The following is a 27,338-nucleotide window of genomic DNA, read 5'->3' on the forward strand; positions in this document are numbered from 1 at the left end:
TTATAATAAATTTAGATTAGATTACATTTTTTATGAATAGTAAATTAAATTTACTAATACTTGAAATCAGAAGTTCAATCTGTTAGAATTGTCTTATGCACAATGAATGATCAAGTGTTTGTATTAAATAACATTCACAAACATTAATGAAGTAAGTTGATGTTAGATAATAACATGGTCATGAATGGTATTTTATTGTAAAGTAGGAGGTAAAATATGACCCGGACTTTCATTTAATCCAAACTGTGTACGTATTTCATTTTAAAGGGCTATTAAAATCTGCTAGTTATCCAGCCAAGAATAACAACGAACTAACTAGCTAAAACGAAAAAAGCCCTGAACTGCTTTTCTGACGGACTGATATGACATAAACACTGTTAACCATTTAAATAAAGCCTCCGGTATTATAGGAGCATTAAATAGTTAATAAAGAAACTTCATTCTAATGCTCATTATATTAGTGTTAGCCACGCTTATGCTAACGATAAACTCCGCTTATAACTCCGCTTTCATTTTATCCGGGTGTCGATCTTTAAAGGGTTTTGTTAGTTTGATGCGGTTCCTCCTTTTGATGTCGCCACGTCTCAGTGCTTTATGAAGAGAGCGCATCTGCGCACCTCTCGGATAGATGGCGCATCAAGAACCGATTTTTTATTTCATTTTTTTGGCTGAAGTAAGGAATACTTGACTCAAAAATTTAAGTTTTTTTTGTGTGTGTGTGTTTGGAAAAACAAATAGCATATGAGTTTGGAAATGCATGAGTGTGAGAAAGTAATGTTATTTATCTCTCTCTCTCTCATCTTCATAGGGAACTCGTCCATTTCAAACTCTGCAGGTTAATCTTTAGGACAGATCTGCTTAGACAAGAACTGGCTGGCAAAGAAACACTTTCAAATTGGTCTTGAGTCGCCATCGCATATGTTTAAGCTCTCAGTCGCCGCTTGTTCTTGCTGTTTTTCCCCCGAGCATCACTGGTCATCACGTCTCGTCATGTGCCAGGCAGTTTGTTTGGTGTGCAGTGTCAGGGGAATATCCAGCTGTCCCTCACATCCATTAATCAAGCCACTTTCTCCTGATGGAACACACCTTAATTAGCATCTAACTGCATCTATGCCTGCGTCTCTGCCCCGGCCCGCGGGACCGCGAGGGGTCGGCGTTATAGTGAGCGAATCAGTGAGTTTGAATGCAAAGCAGTCAGGCAGACGCTCATTTGAGACGCGCTCCAGCTGTCCCACGGGCCCCGCCGCGTCTTTGCTGACACTTAATCCCGGGCCTGGATGATTGGCAGCGAGCTGTTCTGGCGCCAATGACGGTCGTGTTTTTCCATCCACCTGCTTTTGTTTCAGGTCATTGATAGCCCTGAGGTTCACATGCTGAACGGGGGAGGAGGAGTGGGAGGAAGAGGAGCGAAACGTGAGCTAGATTGAGTTTCCTTGGCGACCGGAGGGACCCATTTGGGGCGATGACTCTGGAGAATACAGCATGCACACTTGAGGTGAGGGGCGATGCCATGCGGTATTTTGATGCTGTTCTGTAACTTTGTGTGTCTGTGTCTCTTGTGATGCTCACTGTGGCTACGTTTCCTGGGTCAGATCTCACCGAACAGGTGTAATGGTCAAATCGTTTCCTTTTGTACTTTATCTCCAGCTCTTACTGATAAGTGGTCAGCTTTTTGTTCTTGTCTGTTCTGATTCCTTTATATCTTGTCTGTACTGTTTCACAATTGGATCGTTTGCATAATGAATTGGCCATTTGCTCTGACAGTAATAATGGTGTTTTATACTAATTTGCCTTGAACAGTTTTTAGTGGTTGGCTGGTTTTCTTTGGACTCTAGGGTTGTCATTATTCCAAATGTTCAGTAGTTAATACCAATGCCAGTGAAATTTTAATTGCAAAAAAATTAATTACTATTGAACAAACTATAATGAAAATGAAAGCTAAAAAAACGAATGAAAACGATAACACTTTAGGGATCAATTCTTACTATAAATAGTTGCTTTTTAGCATGCCTATTATTAACATATTGGCTGTTTACTAGTATTTATAATGCACATATTCTGCATGACCATATTCTACATCCCTAATCCTACTCAATATCTAAATTTAACAACTACCTTACTATTAATAAGCAGCAAATTAGGAGTTTATTGATGCAAATTTTTTTAATAATAATATAACTTATATATAAGCTGTAAAATGTAACTTATATTTGTTTTTTACTTGTTTTTCTTTTTTATTTATGATCCTTAGCTGACACAGGGAGGGAGGGAGAATGAAGCTTGTGCTAGTTTGACTCGACAAGTGCTATAATGAGCCAAGTTATTATATTCACCCCTCTTCAAGTTCCTGGAATATAAATGACTTTTTTTATTATTGTTTGCAGAAACGGAGATATATGAACCTTTGCTGTGTGTTAAATTATTCACTCCAGGCCTGAACAAAAGTGAGCATGGGCCAGTAGAACTGAACGCTGGCCAGCTCAGGTGCTTGTTAATAATGAAGTACTTATCTTCAAGCCTCTGTGGGTGTTTTGTTTCTTTTTAAATATTTTGTCTCTCACTCAATGCTTTAGTCTCTGAATGACAGTGACGGGTAAACCGAATCACTCCTCCATCCTCAGGGTCAGTATGTGGACTTCATCGAGGTTACACGCGGATCATCTAATATGTTCATGTTGATTGTCTAGCGAGTTCAGTCTCCCAAACACGTGGATGTTACGTCAAGTTGTGCGTCATTTTCAAATGGAGTCGAGTGTCTTTTTAAAATTCCACTTTTAAGAATTAAAGGATATGAATTACCTATAAACACACATGGACTAATTCCAGGACTATTAGACAACATTACCATAATAATCACTTACATATCATTGCTCTTTTGTTGGTTTTGATCGCTTCCATTGTCCTCATTTGTAAGTCGCTTTGGATAAAAGCGTCTGCTAAATGGCTAAATGTTGGTAAAGGCTGCGAGTTATGGTCTAGTAGGTTTTATGTCGTCTTAGAATTTTATGATGCATTTGGGACTGTCGCCTGTAACAAGATTGGGCCCGTACCGGGGTCGGGGGAGAAAAAATGATTCATTGTACTCAATCGTTGGATACACCTGAACATTCGTGCATGGCCAAGAAAACAAGACACAACGTCTCCTGAACTAAAGTGGCATTGCCTCCTCTGATATTATGTTTTCATACTGTTTTTTTCTGTTGGCACGTCAGAGCAGACATATTTGTGTGGCTTCTATGAATCTTCATACAGTATTAAACAACAAGCCATTTTAAACATTGAAGCATTGATATGCATCAAGGATCAGCTTTGGAATCTGATTCCAGAAGTGTTGGATGCTGAAATATTCCCAGCACTACCCAATATAGTTGCCTCAAATGATTATAGACATTTGTGAGAGATTTAATGTGGCTGGTGCATTGAAAGAACAGGTAGTAGAGGAGATCATTGTAGAATATTCTGCTAGTCTAGACCTGATTGATTCATCATCTTTGCTGCTCACACAACAGGAGGCACCAAGCCAAGAAGCCCAGTCCAAAGAACAACATCTGTTGTCCACAATCCACGTTCCAAGAAAAATGCTCCATGCTGTGAATGATAAGCCTGTGCAGACATTAGGAGATGGGTCGTTCTGAACATTGAACACCAGCATCATTTGCGACCAGCAACACCAGCGTCATGTGGAAAGTGGGCTGAAGGTGCCGGATTTTGAATCAGCTTTCACAAGTTAAATATGTAAAGGCAATGGTGAAAAAAACCCTTCAGCACATCAGTTTATTTTTTTTTTTTTTTCCAAATGACAGACTACTGTGATTGGGATGACCTGTTATTCTGGAGCTCTGGTCTCTCAGTATTGATACTAAATCAATACTGTAGGCAACAATAACCGCAACAAGAAAAGCTTATTAACTGCATAAAGCCATTTTTTAGTTTTTTTTGCAAGCATTTTTTTTTTATCAACATAGATGACACTAACTTAAAAGTCCAAATGTGAATGAAATGTAACATGGAAATGCACCATTGTGGAAATGCAGGTTTAGTAATTAAAGTTTCAATTTACTGTAGATTGATACAAATTTCCTTCTTTTTCTTCTTCTTGGAAATAAAAAAAAAAATGGAATGAATAATAGGTGGCTCAACTTTAATTTTTAGATTTACTATTCCTTTAAAACGTTGCTTAATTGAGTTTGACTTTTTTATTTTTTATTATTAGGGTTATTATGCAAGTGTGTATTTTTTGATAAATGTCATTAGGGTTTTAGCTGCTACCTCTAAAATTGAATTAGATGTTCAATATGGAATAATGTGCATTAAGGTATCATAACTCAAGAAACACACATTATTAAATTGATTTCTTACTAACCAGTATGATTTACTATTTTAGTATTTTACTATTATAGTATTTCCTATTATTACTACTTTAAATTTGCTTTTTTAAATGAATTATTATTTTTGTAAATTTTGTTGTGATTTTGTTAGTTTTTAAATATTTCTATTTAGCTGTATTTTTATTTCAGTTTTAGTAATTTCCTTTTTATTATTTCAATTAACAAACCGTTAATATTTTTAGATTTAGTTAATGATAACAGTACTGATATTGACTTCAGTATTTTGGTTAATTTGATTCTGCTTTCAGCACATATAATTGTAGTACTATTATATGACTAACTACATGAGCCACAGAGACAGGTGACAGCTTGTCACCTAAACGGCCATCGGGACAAGACCATGGGAACCAGATGAGTCCTCTGCACAATCTGACTTTGTTGCAGCCTAGAATTAAACGTATGGTTTCATCTGGCCAGTGTTTAATGTAAACCGTAAAGCTGCTATGACACAGTCTGCATTGTAAAAAGCACTATATAAATAATGGTGACTTGACTATGATCGTGTTGATACTGTATATTTTACCAATTTAAACCAATTGCCAGATTTCCTCACAAAATCAGCACAGAGAATGCAGTTCAGGGCACTGTTATATCTCTTATCACCATTGTTTTCAGCATCCTTAAAACTTGGGATACAAGGCAAATTACCATTTTCCTTTCTACACATCACTCCGTGTTATTTAGTACTGAGGATCACCGCAGTCGATGAACACATGTTTGCAAAGAAAGAATACAGGTCTTGCAAACCAAAGTGAATCATCATATCTACTGGCCTGATAAACGATCCCTGAATCATTTTATCTGCTGTCCATGTTTCCTGTTGTTTGCACAGTGATAGTGAGGACATCGCCGAATCCTTGACTCGTGTTGAGGGTTATCCTGCCAACAAGGATTGGCAAGCTTGTGCTGTCTGTTTGGCTGGTCTAATGTACAAATATTCTATTGTCAAATCCCGATACTGTTCATTCTGATTAGCATTAGTGCAGAAAGTGCATGTTCACATACACACACACACACACTGTTGTTCAAAAGTTTGGGGTCAGTAAGATTATTAAACTGTTTTTGAGAGCTAAACCAAGTAAAAATAGTAATGCTGTAAAATTCTATTTGAATTATATTTTAAAATATAATTGATTCCTGTTAAAGCTGAATTTTCAACATCATTACTCCAGTCTTTAGTGTCACATGGTCTTTCAGAAATCATTCAAGACACTGATTTGCTGCTCAAGAAGCATTTCTTATTATTATCAATGTTAAAAACCGTTGTGCTGCGTAATATTTTTGTGTAAACCGTGAGTGTTTTTATTATTCAGGATTCTTTGTATAGAAAGTTCAAAAGAATAGTATGTATTTGATAGTCTTTTGATCGATTTAATGATCGATTTAATGCATCCTTGCTGATTAAAAGTATTAATTTCTTACATAGAAGAAAAAATAAAACATATTGACACCAAACTTTTAAAAAGTAGTGTATACTGTGATATTTTCCATTTCATTTCCGTAATTTGACATGTTTCCTAGTGGAAATAATGAAGGCATGATTTTATCCAGCAGGATTAGATTGGATTGTGAAGGGATGAAACATGTTATGCGGTGATGTCATCGGTTAATATTTTACCTCCCTGCTTGCACAGCCTAGGTTACGTCAGCAGAAAATGTTTCTGAGGCAGGGAAAGTTATTGCATTTTTAATGAGAGGTTATAAAAACAAACATTTTCTGTAGAATACAGTGAACTTACATAAGACCAGGATCATTTATTAATAAAGTAATGGTCATAGTCATGACGACACACACGAGCTGTTTTTGTCGAGTGGGGGTGGCTTTTTTCAGTCTCTTAGGAGAAGATAAAGTGTAGTGTTTGAGGGAAGCGGAGGTGAATGGGTCTCAGTATCCGAGCAGCAGCTGACTGTCATGGATGGCTAACTGCCTCTAGTTTGTTATTCTCTCCCATATCTTGTGGCAAAGCTTTCTCGTCCACAGCAGACGCCTCTGAATACGGCAGAAAAAAGACCTCTGTAAGAGCACTTTAATACTGCATGCTTTCAGGTCAGGGAGAGCAAATGTTTTCAAAAGAAAAAATTCTGAGTTAAAAACATCTCCAGGGGTAATTTACAGTCTCCTTGATGAAAATGTAATTACATTGAGAATGTTTTGCCCGGGCCCGACAGGCCCCGACTTTTTTACGCCTCTAGGGCCAGTTTGGGCCAATTTTCACGTCATAGTTCAGACGCGGGCTGGGCCTCGGGCCTTTAGGCTTCTCCTTATTTTTATATTTTAGACATTTGCTGCGCTGTTGGAAACAACACATGACTGTATTGCCGCGACTGTCAAGAGCGGCTCGACAGTGTTTAGAGTCCAGCAGCAGCATGCCGTCAGCGCAGCTGAAAAGTCGACTAAAATCGACGAATCGTGACAGCCCTACTGCGCAGTACCACCTACTTGACTTGCGCGGTCTCAACATTCACCTCTCATGCACATAATGACGGAAATGACGTACTGAGGATGGTGCCTGCGCAAAAGACATCAAATGGACTGATAGAACATGCAAATTCACTCTATGACAGCAGATGGCCTCAATTTAGTGTTCCTTTGTTACCGCTGTAAATAAAGCTGCGCTTATGAACACGGAGGTAAGAGAAAAAGAAAATGCCATCTAAAGTTTTCTGAAGAGAGTTCCCTTCAGATACTCATTCATATTAACCCCCTGCCCCCAATTCATTATTAATATTTTTCTTCCTATATTTCGAGCATTGTGAACGGTGATCTTGCGCTGCCTGCTACAGTATTTTCTCTTTCTCATTTTACTTTTACACACCCTGTTAGCTCAAGGTAAAGTGCACATTGCTTGAATCCCATTCTGCTTTCATTCAATGTAACATTTGATAACATTTAAAACTATTTTTTATTCTGTACTATAGTGCAGTGTCCTTTATCTAATCTTATCTTGCTGCTTATTACCCCGAACACGTACCAGGTATCGTTCAAACTACAGTCAGCTTTACCTTCTGTAATATATAACCAAGATGTCCCTTTCTCAGTGCCCTGACACTCCATACAGTCATTGACTATAATGTCACAGTGTGTCTGCAGTGCAGGAGTTCATTATTCTGCTGTGCTAACTGAGGGAGGAGGCCTGTCGGATACGGCGGTAATGAGCAGCGTCTGTGTTAATTAGGCAATGGAAGAACAATTGCTTTGAGTTGTGACTGAATGAGGTGATTTCCGAGAAGGCCGTGTGTGAATGCGGTGACTGATATTATTAATATTAATGTAACTTGTGATGTGTGTCTCACGGTAGACAAGTTCACTTGGAGTTTACAGACAAAGTTTGTGAATTCATGAAGCAGATGCTAAGGGGATGTTTTTCATTATCATCCCGATGTGTTATTTTTCACTCTTGAGATGGAATCTTCATTATGTTTCAGGATTATGAGCATGCAAATGTTTTAAATGCTGTTTCTGATTTAAACCTCAGTACCGAATTATGTCATTAGAGATTCATTTCTGTTCATTGTTTCAATGTAACACTGATTTAATCTCACTAATTAAATTGTAAATTATCTTGTCACCAAAAAAAAAACACTTCTAGTGTGAAGTCCTTGTCCATTTTTGATGTCTGAGTCAATAATATATTTTGCAAAGTAAATTTTTACTATGTATTGGTGCATAAAAATAGAAATAATCAGTTAATTAGTGTAACAATTGAAATCATTCTTCCTTGTTTTTGTGTGTAAACATAGCAAAACTAAATTTTTTTTTGCTATATTGACTGGATGGTCTGTTTGGTTGAAATATGGTTCACCTGACTAAAGATAATAAAAAAAAAGCAGTTAGAGCAGTTAGTATTAGCTATTGAAAAAAGTCTTAAATATATTTTGTACATTCAGTATAGTACATTGAATATTTGTAACAGCCACTCTACTCATTTGCATTTTGCATTAATATTTCAACAGTCTGTTGTCAGTTATTGTATTTATTTATTTTTCTGTATAACCCCCTAGGGTATAAATACATTTTACTCTATTATTTACAAGCATGTCAGGATTTCCTTACCAGATGACCTGGATTAGATTCACTTCTTGTCCTGGAAGGTTTTGCTGCTGATATTTATTTTAAACCTCTTTCACTTCATAGATCGTGTTGCACTGAGACAAATCACATTTCAGTAACCCAAGCAAATGTGTTTTTCAGAGCGCTCCGGGCCTGAGGACCTGTGAATGAGGACACCACTGAAACCAACTCCAGTTTCAGGTATGAAAACACACTAAATCTAAATAATTTGATGTGTTTGTGCATCCTCTTGCTCCAGAAATAGCTCTAATTGGAAAATGTCTCTACAGAGCTCTCGTGATACACAATTGTGTCTCATGATGATCTCACACAGTCATCTTCAGTGCAGGCATGATCAAAGAGATTTGGCTGTTCTAGTTTTTTTAAATGAAATATTTGGTTTTGATTTTTCAGTAGTGCTGTTGAGATGTCATATATTTTTGTAAAACGAATACTATACTGTAGTTCATGTTTAATCATTGTCTATTTTAACATACCTGTATTAGTTTTAGATTGTTGCTGCAGTGTTAGTCATCTTGCTACAGAATTAAAAGCACAATTTCATGTTTTTATGACTTTAAACCAGACAAGGTACAACAAGACCGGGGCTGAGACCAAGTCCCAACGCAACTCAGAAAGCACAGGGTGATGCATTCTGCTTGTATCATCTAGACTAAAAAAAGCTAGATTTAACCAGGCTGTTTTTCTAGACTTGTATCATCAGATATGCAGGTCGTAAGGGAATTGAGAATGATCTCTGTCTGAAGCAGTGAGAGGAAGTGTGTGGGGTGCCAGGAATGGGCGTCACATTGGCTGCTACACAAAAATGCAGACGGCTAAATGTCCTGTTGTTTTACTGAGTATCCAAACTTATGCAGTACAGACAATTTTACACTTTGTGAGAAATATTGACATATTTGGACATTATCTGTCATGCTTAAAAACAACAAAGGCAACATTTTCTGCTTTTTGGTATCCATTAAAATCCCAAACTGAAGCGGCTGTTTAAAAGTAATTTAAAAATGCTTATTTTGACTGAATATGGGTTAAAACTACATACAAAAGAAGCTCACAGTCTGAAATGCATTATAAAACATTTACTGGAACGTAGTTTTTACAAAACCAGAATGGATTAAGCCAGTAAGAATTATTCTGGTGGTTTTTAATTTAGCGACATGTATAATCAATATGCAACCAATTCAATATGTAAACTTTTTTGGTTCATAAAAATGATTTGTACCAGTCTTACAACTTGCATACACAACAATGTTAAACTCTTTAGGAAGCATAGTGAACAAAAAGTAAAAACAAATGGATTAAAAGTATTTTGTGATTTAAAACGGAGCATTGCCAAACACATTTTATTGTTATTCATTACGATGTATAATCCTGTATAATTCAACCAATCGGAGGACGACTTCGAAACTCCTGAAGCGTTTCCACTTTTGTGTGCAATATGCATCAGACGTTCAGCCAACGGTCCGTGGGTGTGACGGCTGAGACTACCAAACAGCTGACGATAGCCATTGGCTTTGTATGAAAAAAATAAAAATACTATGAAAGTCAGTATGGACCAGAAACTGTTTGGTTACATACGTTCTTCAAAATATCATAATTTGTGCCCAGCAGAAGAAAGAAACTCGTACAGGTTTGGAACAACTTTGGGTGGCAAAAGTTAATGATGACAAAATGTTCATTTTTGGGTGAACTATCCCTTTAATACTTCAAATTCTCTCATCAGAATTTATATCGCTGTTGGAGTAAATCTAACTTGGAGACCTGATTTATTTGTGGAGCACAGTAAGGTTTAATGAAAGCGTACAATCTACATGTACAATGTCAGATTCCTCTGAAATGAAGCTATGCAGCATCTGTGTGGGCATGTGATGGTGTGAAGGTCGGTATGTACTGTAATTTATTCCCTTCTGTTCTCATAGAGCTGCAACCCTCACCCACAGTCATTAGTTCTGTCATGACAAATATAAGGCTTAGCTGGAATGCTTTTTAGGACATGCAATGTTTAAAAGTGTCAGAAATTCAGCATTAATTTATAATTTGTTACATTTATATAGTGCTTTTCTAGGCACTCAAAGCACTTTACATAGTCAGGGGGGTATCTCCTCGTCCACCACCAGTGTGCAGCATCCACCTGCATGATGCGACCGCAGCCATATTGCACCAGAATGCCCACCACACACCAGCTTATTGGTGAAGAGGAGACAGTGATGAAGCCAATCGGTAGATATGGGGAATTGTTAGGAGGCCAATGGGCAAATATGGCCAGGATGCCGGGGTTACACCCCTACTCTTTTTCGAAGGACATCCTGGGATTTTTTATGACCACAGAGAGTCAGGACCTCGGTTTAAAGTCTCATCCGTAGGACGGTGCTTTTTACAGTATAGTGTCCCCATCACTATACTTGGGGCGCTAGGATCCACCCAGACCGCAGGGTGAGCACCCCCTGCTGGCCTCACTAACACCTCTTCCAGCAGCAACCTAGTGTTCCCAGGTCTCCCATCCAGATACTGACCAGGCTCAACCCTGCTTAGCTTCATTGGGCAACCAGTCTTGGGCTACAGGGTGAAATGGCTGCTGATTAATTCGGTTCTGAAAGAGCAGGAATCACACTTAGACAACAGCAAACATCTAAAGCACAGTCAAATGGTACGAGAGATTCAACATAGATTTGAAGCCACAGCATGTTAGAACAGAGACTCCTGTTGGTTAAACGGAGTCGCACCGTCAGGCGTAGTTTGGTCAGTTTTTCATTGATCTGCGGTTGTGTACTTGTGTAAGCATCACAGGAGATGGTTGTAGTTTAGTTCATGTCAGTCTTTGACAGTAGGTGTTGGCCTGTCATCAACAGCTGTCTCATAACCATAATGAAGGTTGGTTTCAATATCAAGAAGCAGTTCTTGCTGAATCTTCTGAGGTGTGAAGAGTTATTCGCATCTCAGAAATTTCACACTCTATCTTTTAGGCTCCTTTGCTTTTCAACCCTTGCGTGACTAGCAATGAAAGCTTTAGGCCTTTTGCGCCAGACGTTGTAAAATTTAGAAGGTACAAGAAAACCTTCTTCTGTTTTAAAAAGGACAAGCTGACGGAATCTCCCAAAACAGTTACATTCTTTTGTTTTAGAAGGAAGTCTTTTTCTCGCTGAATTGTGAAGTGTGTAAGGTTTTTTTTTGTTGGTAAAATGCGCTGCACACACTCTAATATTTGGGTTGAACTGTTCTGGAACAGTGTTGTAAAAACAACTTAACCACTGATTTCTAGTTGTGTCCTCTTTTGGAAGCCCAAACAAAGTACTTTCGCTTTCACAACGAACCACAACGTCTCCATGACATGGCGCCGACGGCAGCAACAATACTAGAGCGAGAAAAAATATTACGCCCTCTTTCTTTGCGTAAATATTTGGGCGGTGTTATGCAAATCTTCCCACACAGTGACGTAGATGTGGGGGTGTGTTTAAAAGAGCCATTTTATGACGGCGTGGACAAGTCTTAGCTTTTATAAAGAATGTGTTTTGGGTTTGAGACTTTAGTCTTTGGAGCTTTAGGGATCTTATCTATGCACGAACGGCTTGTAGCTCTCCAAATAGAAAGGCAAAATTGAAATCGCATCAGTTGACCCCTTTGACCATTACATGTTTATGTATCTTCGTTTAACAAATCAATATTTAAATCCCAAAATCATCTTTATTTTTGTCTGTGCTGTTTCAGTTATAGACAGTATATAGCATGGCTCCCAATCAGTAATCGCAGTATGCTTTTTGTTTCTTTTGATTATAAACAAAGTCTTATCATTCAAATCTGCCATTTTTATCAGGAAGTTCAAGTAGTTTTGTCTCTCTCTCTGACAGTGTTGGAGAAATTCACTTTTAAAAGTAATGCATTACAATAATGCGTTACTCCCTAAAAAGTAACTCATTACGTTACTTATTTTTTTATGGAAAGTAATTACGTTACTTTTGCGTTACCTTTTCTTGTCTGGGCTGCTTGGTTGTTTTTAATATAAAAAAGCCCTTTCACACCATAAAGTGAAATAAATAAGCCTCAGCCTGAAGGAATTGTAATTTCACAGCTGTATAGTAGAGGCCGCAGCTCAGACTAACCTTCCAGCTGTGCTGCCATTATGGTTTGCATGAACAATAGGATGCAGGAGAAGAAAGTTCAATACTCTTCAGCAATAGAAAAATTAAAAACAAAAGGTATGTTTATCTGAATCATTTTTGCTTGTTAGTATGGTTGAACTGGATCATTAGAGGTGAATAGCAAAGAAATGAATAAAAATGGGATTCAATACATATTGTGTTATTTAAAATATAATAGTCTTATTCTATTTTAATGCGTTACCCCCAAAGTTTTTTCAGAATGAGCTGTGGATGATTTGCCTGAGAAATGAATATATACACTCTTTTAGCCTATATGTTAATTATATTTGCAAGTGATGTCTTATTTAATGCATGTTTAAAAATTTGGAATTATAATCAAATTTATTTAAAGATTGAGCCACAATTTGTTCATTAAACCACTTTACCACTTAAACCACTTTTTCAGTTCAGATGGTGTTGCTGCTTAAATTCACATTCTTTTGATTCATCTTTTACAAACACGTTTATTTCTACTTGCTGTGTATCATCGTGTAGGCCTGGTGTGTTTGTGCACTGTGGGTAGTGGATGACGTCAAGGGGGAAAATCAGCCTGTCAATAAGTGGCACATTTTGGCAGTGGCCCCCTCACGTGTGCGTGTGCGTATGTGTGTCCCAGCCTGTGCCCTGCAGCACATTAGCAGCATGCGCAGGGAACACCATTGATTTCTTATTGGCACCACACTGTGACACACCAGCCAATTCTCCCTTCATTTTACCAGTCAGGAACTATAAAAATAGCCACACCATTGCAGAAAGCTGCTCTCCTGCAGGGAAAGATGTGACCCAAGAAGAAGTGGAGAGAATCTGAGTGCTAACCGTGACCTGCTATTGTGTGTTACACACTTGATAGCGTTCTGACCACAGGGAGCCCATTGTCGTCAATGATGGCTGCAGTGATAAAGCAAAAAGGAATGATCAAAAACTTTTCACTGACTCAAATTTACTTGGCCACAAAGTTGTTTTGTGAATACTGCCACAAGCAACCACATGTTGAGATTATATCAAATGGTCAAACATGTGAATATTGTATCTACAGGGAGAGGATTTTTGTTAACCTAGTTGGTTAGGTGCTTAAACAGGCTGTTATTTTGCAGCAGATGTTTTTGGCAGCTCTGTGCATTAGCAGACCCACAGTGGGTTTATTTTTGCCATCTAATGGTGTTGCTGGATAACTTTAGCATACGTAAATATTATATATTAACTGTTTTTTTCATAGTAGTTAATAATGGTGAGGTCTAGATCAGATTCACCAGTCAACAAGACATTTTTCTTTATTTATGGTACTCTGCCAAAGTCATAAATTGTCAATAAATGAGGTGAACTGTTCTGGAAAAATGATGTACTGCAATCATAGACATTTCTAGCAGCCCAGAATTAATTTTGTTTTTATGACACCGGGTTAGCTGAAAAACAATAGATAATTATTTCAATAACTTGAGTTAGAAATCCAAAACGTGTTTGATTTAAATGGGATTTAAATACTCTGTTTTACAAATTTTTCAGAGAAAACTGTTTAAATTGAACTTATTGATAAAAAAAAATAATACTGTGGGCTAGGGGTGTGCGATGACGATTTTTGTTCGTGCTTTTGAAGAAATACTGAAGTATCACGCTACAGTGCACATTCTATCAATTACATTTCTGGCACCGCCGTCTGAATTTTTATTCTTTAATGTTAAAACAACAACACGCAGAGAAAAAAAACCTCCCTACTCTTGACTGAAAAAAAAGTTACTTTAATAGGAATCAATCTATATAGTGTTTTATTTTTATATTTGTTCATTCAATTTCTTGAATGCTCCTGCTAAATATGAATATCGTACCTGAAAATTAAACACTGTTTGTTTTATTTGTGTATTTTTGTGTATCTTTGTTCTTATTTTTTAATAACAAAGATAAAATAAAGATTTTCCTCTTCGCCCACTTTGGCCTAAATATCTGCCATTCTTTTTATATTTTGTTACATTGAAAGGATTTGTCTTTATAATAGGGATATTAGTTTGGCTGTACTGCTCAGACAAAATAGTAAAACCAACATGACAAAGAATCGTGATATTTCCAAAAAAATCGTGATATGATTTTTTTTTTTCCATATCGCCCACCACTACTGTGGGCCAGCCCCATGTCTCTAAGTGATTGGATCCCAACAGCACACCCACTTTTCCCATTCCAAACATAGCTTCCTGTGATCAATAAGAGTCATGCAGGCAGTGGTTTAACAATTTGTCTATTGGAAACACACTCCAACATGTAATCAATCACCCGCTATAGAGCGATTCCACTTTTTCCTTTCTCATGCCTCTATATTTTATGTCTATCAAACCACGTATCTCTCTTTGCCTTTCCTTACCCATTCCCATCTTTCATTAGTAGCACCCCACATCACAGTAGAAGTATAGACAGATGTTTGGTGGTTAAGGAGGTTTTTTTGCCCCTCTATTAGCTCCAGCTGTCTATTACAGCCATAGCTGTTTTTATTGGTTGTTGCGTTTTTAACCGCCCAGTGGTGCAGCTCTCATCAATGCCTATTGATTCAAACGGCTTTTTTGTTGTTGCTGCTTGGGGAGGAAGAGGCAGGGTGGCACAGGGAGAGAGAAACAGGGGAAAGGGACTGCTATTTTGCACAGGACAGGGTTGAAGGCTACTGCTACTTTGGATTCTCATGCTTCTCTCTCGGCAGGACTAACGGATGGTGTATGGAAGCACACGGATCTCCCAGAATGACGAGTGCTGCTCCTGCCCGGAAACCGTACCGAAAGGCACCTCCGCAGCACCGCGAGACGCGCCACACTGTGCCAGTATTCCGAGAGGATGTTAGCGGAAGTGCCTTGCCATCCGCCAACCCTGCACCGTCAGCCCAGCCTGACCCCTGCCAGGTAATTTTTCCCCGAAATCATGCACCTATTTTGCAGCGTACCCGGTTTGCAGGCCCTTACCCACAATGCCCTGAGAGACCTGTCTGGTCGCAAGCGTCCGACAGTGAGCTGGATGTCTCAAGCCTGTCTAGCTTGGAGCTCAGTGTCCTCCCCCCACCACGGATCTTCAGCCACGGTTCTTTTGGTGTGAAGCTTCCTCCCAAGCATCACCGACATCAAAGAATGAACCGCTTTATAAGTTGTAGCGATGATGTACTGGCGTTCTCTGCTGATGATGATCTTCCTTCCTCTGAAGGCTCCCAACAGTGCATCCCTGGCAGTTCCCCATCACACTCCACCAAGAGTGTGGAGCGCTTCTTGTTCTTCAAAGAGAAAGCAGAGATACTTGCACCCAAAGAAGAGCAGCGTCCACCCCATGCAGTGCCTCTGCTGCATGCCCATCCACCCAAGGGCATCCTCAAGCAGTCTCATCAGTTGGGAGTATACTCTTCCGACAGTCTGCACAAGTCTAAGTCGGCAGAGATGCTAGCCCAGGCGAGAAGTCGTGGACGTAGCAGGAAGCCCAAAAGTATGTCCTTGGATAGGGAGAAGGGCGTACGAGCCTCTCCCATGGGACGTGCTACTTCCACATCGTCTACATCTCCCAGCTCGATGCCACCGGAATGGAAGATGCAGCTTCTTGAGGAAAAGGTTAAATTTTCCCAATTTCTGGATGAAATCACCTATCGGGTTCTGAGCCCGGCTAGTTTAAAGATGCTGCGTGGGAAACTACCAGAGCCAGCAGTGTCTTCAAAAGGGAGCCAAATCAAGCTGCACAACAATCCCCAACAATATGAATTCAAGAACTGTCATGACAAAAAGCAAGAGAGGAGCCGACTTTGGGACGAGTGGGCTGCCCAGCATAGCAGAGCCAGCAGGAAATCAAGGGAGGCAAGACCCAAGACATGGCACATTTCAGAGGACAGTCCAGAAGGAGAGCTGTCAGAAAAGCAACACGTAGATCCTCATCGTGAAGGGGCCCGTCCCAAAACCGAAGGCCCAATTTATAGCCAGGTGGGGGGCAGCGATGATTCTGAATGGTGTGATAAGACTCCACGGGGGCTTCAACCCCAGCAGGTACCCCATATAGAAAGCAGAGCCGTGCAAAAGGACAATACAGATAAATCAGGGCTGCCAAAGGCTGAGATTCCCATCATTCGTGTGGAGAGTGAGAAAACACCTTTATCACAAGTGACTCCCTTTTCTATATTATCACAGATCAAGGTATGTCATTGACAACATTTCTGACTTTACCCCTTCCTCATGTACAATCCACTCTTGCATTGAAGAAACTATGCCAAATTTCATGCCTTTAAAACAATTGTGCCTGAATACTCTTGCAATATTCTTTGTTTAATTAAATATTGTAGGAATAGTTCATGTAAAAATTAAAGCTTATTTTCTCATCCTCATGTTTATCCACAGACTTCTGTGATGCATTTTGAAGAATGTGGACAGTGACTAAGGGCTGTCAAGGTCTAATAGGCACCATAAAAGTAGTCCATATGACCTGTGCACTGTATTTTAAATGTTCTGAAGTCATACAATAATTGGTGTATTTCTCAAATGTTATTTGCAGTTGAATAAAAAAGAACTTGCTAGGATATGCATAAGAATTAATGGCATTTGCCATCATGTCGTCATACCTCATGTGATATTTCCATGTGGAAAGTTTGAATATTGGCGTATGCAAACTAGATTTGAGATCTATGGAGAATGATCAGTGGCTGAAGCGTTAGAGTATGGCACATGGAATAGTGCATGAGTCGTATAGATTACTTTTATGTTGGTTTTTTTGCCCATTTTGAAGCTTGACAGCCTCTAGTCACAGTGTTTTAATTGTATGGAGGAGCAGCTAAGAGTCTTCAGAATATTTTATTTTGTAAACCACAGTAAAAAGTCATGTAGGTTTGGAATGATTTAATAGTGGACTATGATCAAGAATTTTTGGGTGAACCTTTCCTATAGTGTATCAATGCCATGACAAGTATCCTCATCTCACTGTTCCAATGTTTGCTGAGGATATTTTGCTCTAAACATGAGCGTTTACTGAAGTTTACTGATCACCAGTTGTCACTTCTGTAACAGTTTTTCATGAACTTCATCCGGTTTTATTTGGATAACAGATTTTATCCACCAACAAGCAAATGCATAAATGGTGTTTAAACAAACAGAGTTGTTTGCAAGCTTTCTCCTACATTAGACAAGTTTTCTGCTCTGTGGGAAATGGTGGCTATTTAGCTGGCATTAAAAAAAACAGGCTGTCAGACCGATTTTAATAGCTTCACTAGGCATGTGCATATTGACCTGTTTGGCAGAAACGCACAGAGTATGATGTTTCCCCTGCGCCCCTTGCTTTTTTATTGCAATTATTAAATGAATTAACCAACACAAGTCATTTATAAATATGTAATATTTTGATACATGCCATAATAGTTTATTGACTGAATGTGTACTTAACATTTAGAAGTCACAAAATATTATCCATCAAAACAACTGTTTCCTATGTGTGCAATAATATGAAACTGCTTCATCACTAGTTAGAACACTGTTTTAGGTTGCTCTGACATTTTAGAAATTATTTTTCAGCCACACTTTAGATCAGCTCAGATTCAAGTCTTGAGGCGATGTTATGTTTGCCCTCTTGGTATAAAAGACAAATATACAGCAGTGTGGGTATTAAGGATATGTGAAATATTTATTGGAATATACAATTCTCTGATTCCTAAGTGTTTAAGATGATATTCAGTTTGCACATACTTAATGAATATTCTTTCTTTTAGGAGTCCTTATCAGATGCCGACAGGATCAAGTAAGTTGATTTGACTTAATTGATTGTCTTCACAAATGTTGCTGACATGGCTTGGCAGTGTGTAGGCTAGTTTCTTTGTTTCAATACTCAGATTTTTTCTAGAAGCCTTGTATTATTTATGACATGCATTGAAGTGTTAGTGTTAGGTGGTATTAGCCATCTAATCTGACCCTAAAACTGATTATTCATTGGCTCTTGCCGTTGTATGGCATGGTTGGCCAAGAGCCAATTAGGAGAGGAGACACCTGTATGATGACATCAGCTTATTAGCCCAGAAACTCCAGAAGGATAGGGTGAGTCTCAGGCTTATGAGCAGTCACAAGCTGGGCGACCGTCAGAATGACAAGCCATGAGGTCTTTTGATTAGAAAAAGTGCCCACCTTTTAATGACACCAGACATCCTCTCTTTTACCCACTATACCTCAGGTGCTCACTGGGGTTCTAGGTCGAATTCACTTTGATCAGAGACATCTCGCCTTCGTTCCAGGCTTACAGGGATTCTAAGGCTTTTAGGCTCCAAGACCAACCAGCAGGTGCACATAACTAGTGATGAGGTTCTGCTTTCAACACAAGGCCTCCCAATACCTGTGCTCCATTTTTTTTCATGTCCTGTGTTAGCTTTTATGTTCTCTTCCTGGCCTGTGTTCCCTTTTGTTGCTGCTTTTCTCCCACTGAAACCAGTGCTTTAAAGTCAGCACCTTAGATCTGGTGTAGCTTAAAAGTTATTCTCATTTTTAAGCTGTTCTTCAAGTTGACACTCTTCAACATCAATACAAAGGTGGTGCTCGTGAGAATACTAAACTACATTTTGTCAAAAAGGACTAGTTGGCTACCTTTTTTTTTGCCGTTATTGACAAATGTAGGAGAGAGTGGGAAGGGACTGAAAAGTACCACAAGTATCACACACTTCGGTCGCCCCAGTTGCAACTTCAACTGCAAGGCTTTTGGCTCAAAAATAAATACATTTTTAGCTAATTGGAAGAAAGACTTGTTTAATTTGGTTTCATGTTTGAAGGGATAGTTCGCCTTCAGTTGGTCCCCATTGACTTGCATAGTGGTTTTTTTCCATACTATGGAAGTCAGTGGGGACCAGCAACTGAAGGTGAACTATCTCTTTAACTGACCTATATTGGATGTTTTGTAAGGGCAGCGTAAAGCAGAATGCACAAGACATTTTTAACGTGATACAGTCAAGTGCATTAAAATGGTCACAACTTTTCTGACAGGGTTTCACCCTGTGAACTGTCTAACAGTTAAGGCACAGTAAAAAAAATAAAAAGGTCAATTAAACCATTGCAATTCATCCCAGATTACTCGCATATAGGATTGACAGGGGCCTAACAGAGCTGAGTCTGACTCAGTGTTCCCTACACTATCTCACTCATGTGACGCCAGGCGGAAGCGTACAGGATGCGGTCGGGCAGGCGGCGGTATTGATTGGCCTAGTTGTCTGTTTGATGGGTGGAGAGAGCTGGACGGTGAATGTAGTTTGAAGATGGGTTTCTCCATCATGTGTTTCCAACTCCCTCAGGGTGGAAATCTGGAATTAGTTGTTGAAGCTTTGTGTAAATCACAAAACAAAAAGCACTGCAAATCTGATATAATTTACTCTTTAGAATTCTGCAATATTCCATGACACACATGAGATTGGCTGTGGATTTGACCACTCTGAGAGACCAGTGATGGATACAATGAGCTCTTTACTTTATACTTTAACTGAGCTCTTCTCATAGAAACCTAGTGAGCTGCCTTGCTGTCCACTGCCCACTTAAGTCAAGTCAAGTCAAGTCACCTTTATTTATATAGCGCTTTTAACAATACAGATTGTGTCAAAGCACTTAACAGTATCAAATTGGAGGATAGAGTGTCAGTAATGTATAATAATAAGATTAAACACTCAATTTTCAGTTAAAGGCATTTAATTATTGAATTCAGTGATGTCATTGTCTAGCTCAGTTTAGTTTAAATAGTATCTGTGAAATCAAATTGACGATAATCGCTGTAATTCAAGTGTCCCCAACTAAGCAAGCCAGAGGCGACAGCGGCAAGGAACCAAAACTCCCTCTGAGACCGAATGGAGAAAAAAACCTTGGGAGAAACCAGGCTCAGTCGGGGGGCCAGTTCTCCTCTGGCCAGGATATTATTGTTTATTTATTGTTTAATTATTGATTTAATTAAAATTTAAAATGTATAAATTATATTCTATTTTTATATTGTTGCAATTTCTAACAATAATAGTATTATGTAGTTAGGTATTTTATTATATTTTTAGTTATTTTGTTTTATTTTTAGTTTTATTGTATTTTTAGTCGAGGTCTTCACTGGGGATATGTCCCCGGGGCTCATCCAGGTGTCCCGGCCTCCGCCGACGATCATAGAGACATCATATTCCGGCGCCGATCCACTATCTAATCCGGACACGGACTGAGAAACAGAATAAGAAACAAACAAACAAATATCAGCGTAGATGCCCTTCTTCTTACGATGTAACGAGTACATCGTGTGTTATGGGGAGTGTTCCTGGTTCCGGTTGATCTAATTAATGCAGCCTAACAATCCTTTAATGGATTTGAATAATAAAGCGTATTAGTGTGTTATGTGTAAGCCAGGTTAAAGAAATGTGTCTTTAATCTAGATTTAAACTGACAGAGTGTGTCTGCCTCCCGAACAGTGTTAGGTAGATTGTTCCAGAGTTTGGGCGCTAAATAGGAAAAGGATCTGCTGCCCGCAGTCGATTTTGATATTCTAGGTATTATCAAACGGTCAGAGTTTTGAGAACGCAGCGGACGTGGAGGACTATAATGTGATAAGCTCGCTCAAGTACTGAGGCGCTAAGCCATTCAGGGCTTTATAAGTAATTAACAAGATTTTAAAATCTATACGATGTTTGATAGGAAGCCAGTGCAGTGTTGACAGAACCGGGCTAATATGGTCATACTTCCTGGTTCTAGTAAGAACTCTAGCTGCTGCATTTTGGACCAGCTGTAGTTTGTTGATCAAGCGTGCAGAACAACCACCCAATAAAGCATTACAATAGTCTAACCTTGAGGTCATAAATGCATGAATTAGCATTTCTGCATTTGACGTTAAGAACATAGGTCGCAATTTAGATATGTTTTTGAGATGGAAAAACGCAGTTTTACAAATGCTAGAAACATGGCTTTCAAATGAAAGATTGCTATCAAACAGCACACTAACAGATGAAGAAAAATTGACAGAGCAGCCATCAAGTGTTAGATAGGGTTCAAGGTTATTACATGTGGGGTTTTTAGTAGGGATGCAGCGATACCATTTTTTTTTTTCAGAACCGATCCGATACCAAAGATTCTGAGTATCTGCCGATACCGATCCAATCCGATACTAGCGTTGTTGTTTTTTTTTAAATAGATGTAGAATTTCTATACTTCTGTGTGTTGACCTGATCGTCACTCTTTTGTGTGTTAAACACAATCTACTATATATAGATAACTTAATTTTAATGAAAAATAACAAATGGAAAAAATATATAATCAATCTATGACAAAAATACTATTATAAACTAGGTTAATTCAGCAGCAAAAGATAATCTAGAAAAATCATGGGTGCACAATTTTATAAAACTTTGTGAAACATTTTTATTTACAAATAAAAGTGAAGTGTAGGACTAAATCTGGTAAAATGGCACACAATGCTCGTTGAATTGTTATAAAATACATTCATGAAAAAACAAGCAAATACATTTATATAAATATATACTATAAAATTAAAAGACATTTCTTTTAAATCTATAGCACAGTAATGAAGGCAGCAACATATGATAGATAGGACAGAACAAGAAAGACTATTAAAAATCTTTCATTATACCAAAGTATTAAAACGAAAGGCTTCAATACAGAGAGGCACAAAACGCTTATGAGCATCCCGTGCGCAGAATGATGCACTTGAAGCGACACGGAGACACAGCGCGCAGGCTGCACAGCCTTCCGAGTCCGCACAGAAAAGTTCAAAATACAAAGGGAAAAGATATTGATGCATAGTGTATTAAATCTGTGCGTTAGTTTATTGATCCTTTTCTTTTAACAGTTTTAAACCTCAGTTACTGTGCGCTCTTGAAGAGAGTTTGACTGTAGTAACCGAATGTGACACGCAGTTTGAATAGACAGCTGTAGCGGAGAGAAGAGTTTACCTGAACTTTAATGACTTAAATATTCATCTGTACCTCAGATTAAACTATGAAACAGCTTCAGTGACTTGAAATATAGTGCACAAAAACTTTATGGTGCTTTATAATGTTTTTGTGCCTTTCGTGGGCTCAACAATAACACAATAGTATACGCACAATATCGGATTTGGATCGGTCTGGTCTGACCGATATTCGATCCACTGAAAATGACCATATCGGAGCCGATACCGATCCTGAGTATCGGATCGATGCATCCCTAGTTTCTAGGTCCGATAATTAACACCTCTGTTTTTTCAGAATTTAGCAGTAAGAAGTTACTCGTCATCCAGTTTTTTTTATATGGACTATGCAGTCCATTAGTTTCTCAATTTGGTGTGTTTCACCAGGCCGTGAAGAAATATAGAGCTGAGCATCATCAGCATTGTGTGAAGTAGTGTATTTATTTATTTTTTTTATATTGGAATGAGATGTAGTCAACAGTTCTCTCATTTTGTATGCCATCTTCTATATACAGTGCTATGTATAAGTTTAGACACCCATGCTAAAGTTGACTAAAAAGAGAAATAAAAAATCATCTTTTGGAAATTGAACTTAATGCCTTAATTAAAAAAATTTGGAAAAATCCAACCTTTAAGGACACCAATTTTCTTTCACCATACCTAGAGATTGGCATGGAGTACTTTCCATAAGATCATCTCTCAATGCAAATCAAACCAGCTATTAGGCTAACTGAAATAAAACCATGCCAATCTCTAGGTATGGTGAAGGCTATGTGATGATGTGGGGCTGTTTTAATTCCAAAAGCCAAGGGAACTTTATCAGGATGCATAGTATCCTGGATCCATGAAGTAACCTGCCTCTATGGGAATTTAACATAGGGGTGCCCAAACTTATGCACCCTGTATTTTAAGGAAGAACATTTATTTATTTACGATACATTATTCATTCACAAAGAAAATTGGTGTTCTTAAAGGTTGGATTTTTCCTAATTTTTTTAATTAAGGCATTAAGTTCAATTTCCAAAAGATGATTTTGTATTTCTCTTTTTAGTCAACTTTAGCATGGGTGTCTAAACTTATGCATAGCACTGTATATGTTTTTTACACTGGGAATTTCACAATGGATTCTAATGCTGCATTCCATTTGTACTCGGAAGTTGGAAATTCCTAATTCCTAGTAGGAACTTTTAACTGGAACGTCCTCCCAAGTCGGAGTTCCAACTCAGAATATTTGAGGAATCGTAACAGCTCCAACTTCAGAATCCAATATGGCTGCTCGGTGCATCAACAGAAGAGAAACAGTACTATCCAACCTCTATTTGTGGGCATGATACTACGGCGTTATCTAGCAAAATCCAGCTTTTTATGTTTTTAATTGACTGGTGTTACTAACTATGGACGCGTCTATCTTTGTTTTCTGAGTTGGGTGTGACGTCATTCCCAGCTCCAGTATCTGAATTCTGAGGTAAATGCAAAAAAAAAAAAAAAAAAATGCAACATAATATTGCCTTCACCGAAATAGATGTGTGAGATATTTGGGCAAAAATCTTCCTTTCCTGCCTATGGATGTAGCTCACCAGATTTTAGAACTGGTCAAAATATTTATATCTGCTTTTTAGCTTGCATAGAACAGTGAGGCATAATTTTCCTGATTCAGTGATGAAATATTTGCCTTCTTGGGGACGCAAAACCAGAGGAACTTCCAGTCCAAGTCTAACAAGCGTTAAGCCCAGTCTGTCCATATATAATTTCTAGGGATGCAGTGATATAAATGCATTTATATTTATATGATTCTTGATCACTTTAATATGACTGGCAGTCAACTATATGTATTATAAATTAATTCTTATTAATTTATAATCCTGATTTTATAAGCATTTATTCTGTTGTGTTCAAGAGAGACACATAATGGTGTGGGTGAGAAATAAAGCTTTGCACATTTCCATTGCAAAATTCATTGGGCTTGTGTTGATATGAATAGTGTCAAAAAACATCCATGTTCCACTCACTCAGTTGCTGTCAGCCAATTCTGACAAGTCTCAAAGGATTCTCAAAGCCATTTACAAGTATATTGGTTTGTATGTAAACACTCCATATAAACACTTTCCGTTTTCACTCTATTTTCATATTTACATAATTAAATTTAGTTTCACTGAGAAACAGTTTATATGGATGGAGCTGTTGCAACTGTGCCATGTGATCCAAGACTATTTGACACAGATCAAAACACTGACTATTTGACCATCCATAAAGTATTTTAATTGTAAATGTAAAATGTAATGTATTCCTGTGATGCAAAAGCTTACATTTCAGCAGCCATTACTCCAGTGTTATATGATCCTTCAGAAATGATTCTTGTCTGCTGATATGGTGACCAAAAACATTTCAGTATTCACTTTGAAAATAGTTTGGTTCAAAAAATTTCAAATCAAAAATCAAACAAATAGCATTTATTTGAAGTGGAAATCTTTTGTAACAATCCAAAAGGCTTTGTCACTTTTGATCAGTTTATCCATCATTGGTGAATAAAATGATTAATTTCTTTTAAAAAGTTCAGTATATGTACATTTAAACATTTTACTATGCAGTAGAATCAGTGTATGTCAAATTAATACTATTTGTTGAAGAGCTGATACAGTTTTTTTATTATACTGAAGATATCAGCCTTGAAATGATATGTCTTGGTCTATACAGTATATTGAGCATCCTTACCAATTTCCCTTTTCACAGTCTGTTTTTCTGTTTGCTTTTTTTCCCCCCACTAACTTCTTGGCTCATGATTGAGAATCTAACCTTGAAAGAGATAAAGCCGCTTTTCTACATTGCCTGAAAGCAACATATGCACGTTCAGGAAAGTGTGACCGACAATTGTGGAAACCTTTTTCTCACTGAAAGCGGTATGTGATGGTTCTCAATTAAATGAAGTGGGGGATTTTCTAAACAGATGTTTGGGTTTGCACACAAAAACCCACAGCGTGAGCGTGAGCGTGCCTCACACATTTCATTTAGCATCCTTTATGGCAGATGAATAATGAAAAAATGAAGCCAGTCATAGTAGGCTGGATGATTTCACGTGCTTTGGGAAATGTGCGGCACGTCTCTTAAAAGCACATGCTCACTTTTTTCTTTGCTTTTTACAGTTATCTGCTTTGTTCTTTTACTCCATCTGTGCTCTAAACATGTGACTGCGAACAGGCAATTTGCCACTAAAAAGAGTTACATTGGTGTATTTATAGCTTAAAACCCCTGCCCCCTTCTAGGTCTATAGCATGAATCATTGATGTTCCTGTTTCTCTGCTTTGCTGTTGCTTTCAGCGCTGTCATGTCGGCAGGTGCATGAGTATTGGTCTGGATGTGTGTTTTGAGTGCTGCTCTCTGTGCTTCCTTCACTCTGAACTAAAGAAACTGGGAAAGCACAGAAAAGGAAGAGGTGTTGCATATTCTTAGGAATCTCAGGAGCCTGTCGATGAAAGATTTGATGTCTGTGAACTGTTGGATGTTACAATCCTTCATTCATGTGTTATGTAGCACTTGAGCTGCTGTGTGGAATTTGATTCCAGTAGTCTGTCTATCACTTCCTGTCTGATGACACAGTGACGGAGACTTGCAACAGGGGCCCTCTTTTTTGCCACCACTTGTTGTTTCCTCTTTTCCCTTCAGATACATTTAACCATTTCATCAGCTGTCACCATTTGCATTTGCATGAATATAAAAGACACAACATTAAAGAATAATATCTTGTATTGATGAACCCAAATTAAACACCTTTCATTTAGCCGAAAACTTTAAGTAGAGCTTGGTAACTGAACATGATTACCTTTTGTGACTATCGTGTGCACTAAATATATATACACTGATGCAGTCAAAAAAAAAAGTGAATCTTTTTCAGTTTCAGCCAAATATTTTCGGTTGCTGAAACTTCGGTGCATATACCTTGACAATAATTAAAAATCCCAGCTTTCTGTTGCTCTGTACACACTGAGCTCATGCAAAAACGAATATGCAGTGCAATGTACTGTCCAACATACCGTCGCTTGCTCAGTTCTTTTTAATTAATCCGTAAAATTGGTTTGCAAATTAGACTGAATTGAATATAGGAGTCAAGTCACTGGTCTGAATCATGAAGTGAATCAATCAGGCTCCTCACTACCTCAGTGAATACCTCCGATGACTCACTTGTTCAGTGAACCACAGGTTATTATGTCTGACTCAAAGTATTATTTAGACTTTTTGAGCGCAATGGTAAATATGCAATTTTGTGTTATTTGTAAAAGTCACGTATTTGTGAATAGTTAAAAGAGGCTGTTTTGGTGGTAATAAATAACCCATATTATTTTAACCCATAATGGACAGGAAACATAATTTTCACTCCTATTGCCAACACTGTCCCTTGCTCCAAATCAGTCAGTCAATCAATCAATCAGTCAACCAATCACTGGCTCATACTCTGGATTATTTTGAATTTGAGAAAAGCTCCCCATATAAATATTCCTTGGAAATCTAAATTCAAAGCACCTTGTCCTAACATGTGCCAAGCCAAAACGCCACATATCAGTCAAAGAGTCTTAATGGGAGTGACTTGTAAGGTGTCTGAGTATATTTGAATCTTGCTGCCCATTTGTTAGAAAAATGGTTCTAACAGTATTAAATTAAGATTATTTGGCTTGTGACAATAACAGAACCCTTTGTGGTGCGCACACGTCCATGTAGGAAACCAGTTACAACTTTAAACACTCCACGTTTTTGAAAATAGTCTCATTTTTCAACTCCCCTTGAGTTAAACAGATGAGTTTTACCGTTTTTGAATCCATTCAGCCGATCTCCGGGTCTGGCGGTAGCACTTTTATCTTAGCTTAG

At 38.1% G+C, this 27,338-nt stretch overlaps 1 protein-coding gene across 2 annotated transcripts in view; it reads left to right on the forward strand.

Annotated features, from left to right (window-relative positions):
- Nucleotides 1-27,338, forward strand: part of LOC306882821 (tight junction-associated protein 1-like) — a 93,333-nt gene that overhangs the window by 37,698 nt on the left and 28,297 nt on the right. The window contains exons 2-5 of one of the 2 annotated variants that reach the window (XM_079437741.1): nucleotides 1,347-1,495; nucleotides 8,581-8,640; nucleotides 15,274-15,469; nucleotides 18,292-18,320. In XM_079437741.1, the coding sequence (XP_079293867.1) occupies nucleotides 15,290-15,469; nucleotides 18,292-18,320 (209 nt within the window). In that variant the 5' untranslated portion in view covers nucleotides 1,347-1,495; nucleotides 8,581-8,640; nucleotides 15,274-15,289. The remainder of the gene's footprint in view (nucleotides 1-1,346; nucleotides 1,496-8,580; nucleotides 8,641-15,273; nucleotides 15,470-18,291; nucleotides 18,321-27,338) is intronic. The other variant, XM_079437742.1, reaches the window with a different exon arrangement.

The sequence above is a fragment of the Barbus barbus genome (assembly GCF_936440315.1).
Source record: "Barbus barbus genome assembly, chromosome: 16".
Classification (NCBI taxonomy): domain Eukaryota; kingdom Metazoa; phylum Chordata; class Actinopteri; order Cypriniformes; family Cyprinidae; genus Barbus; species Barbus barbus.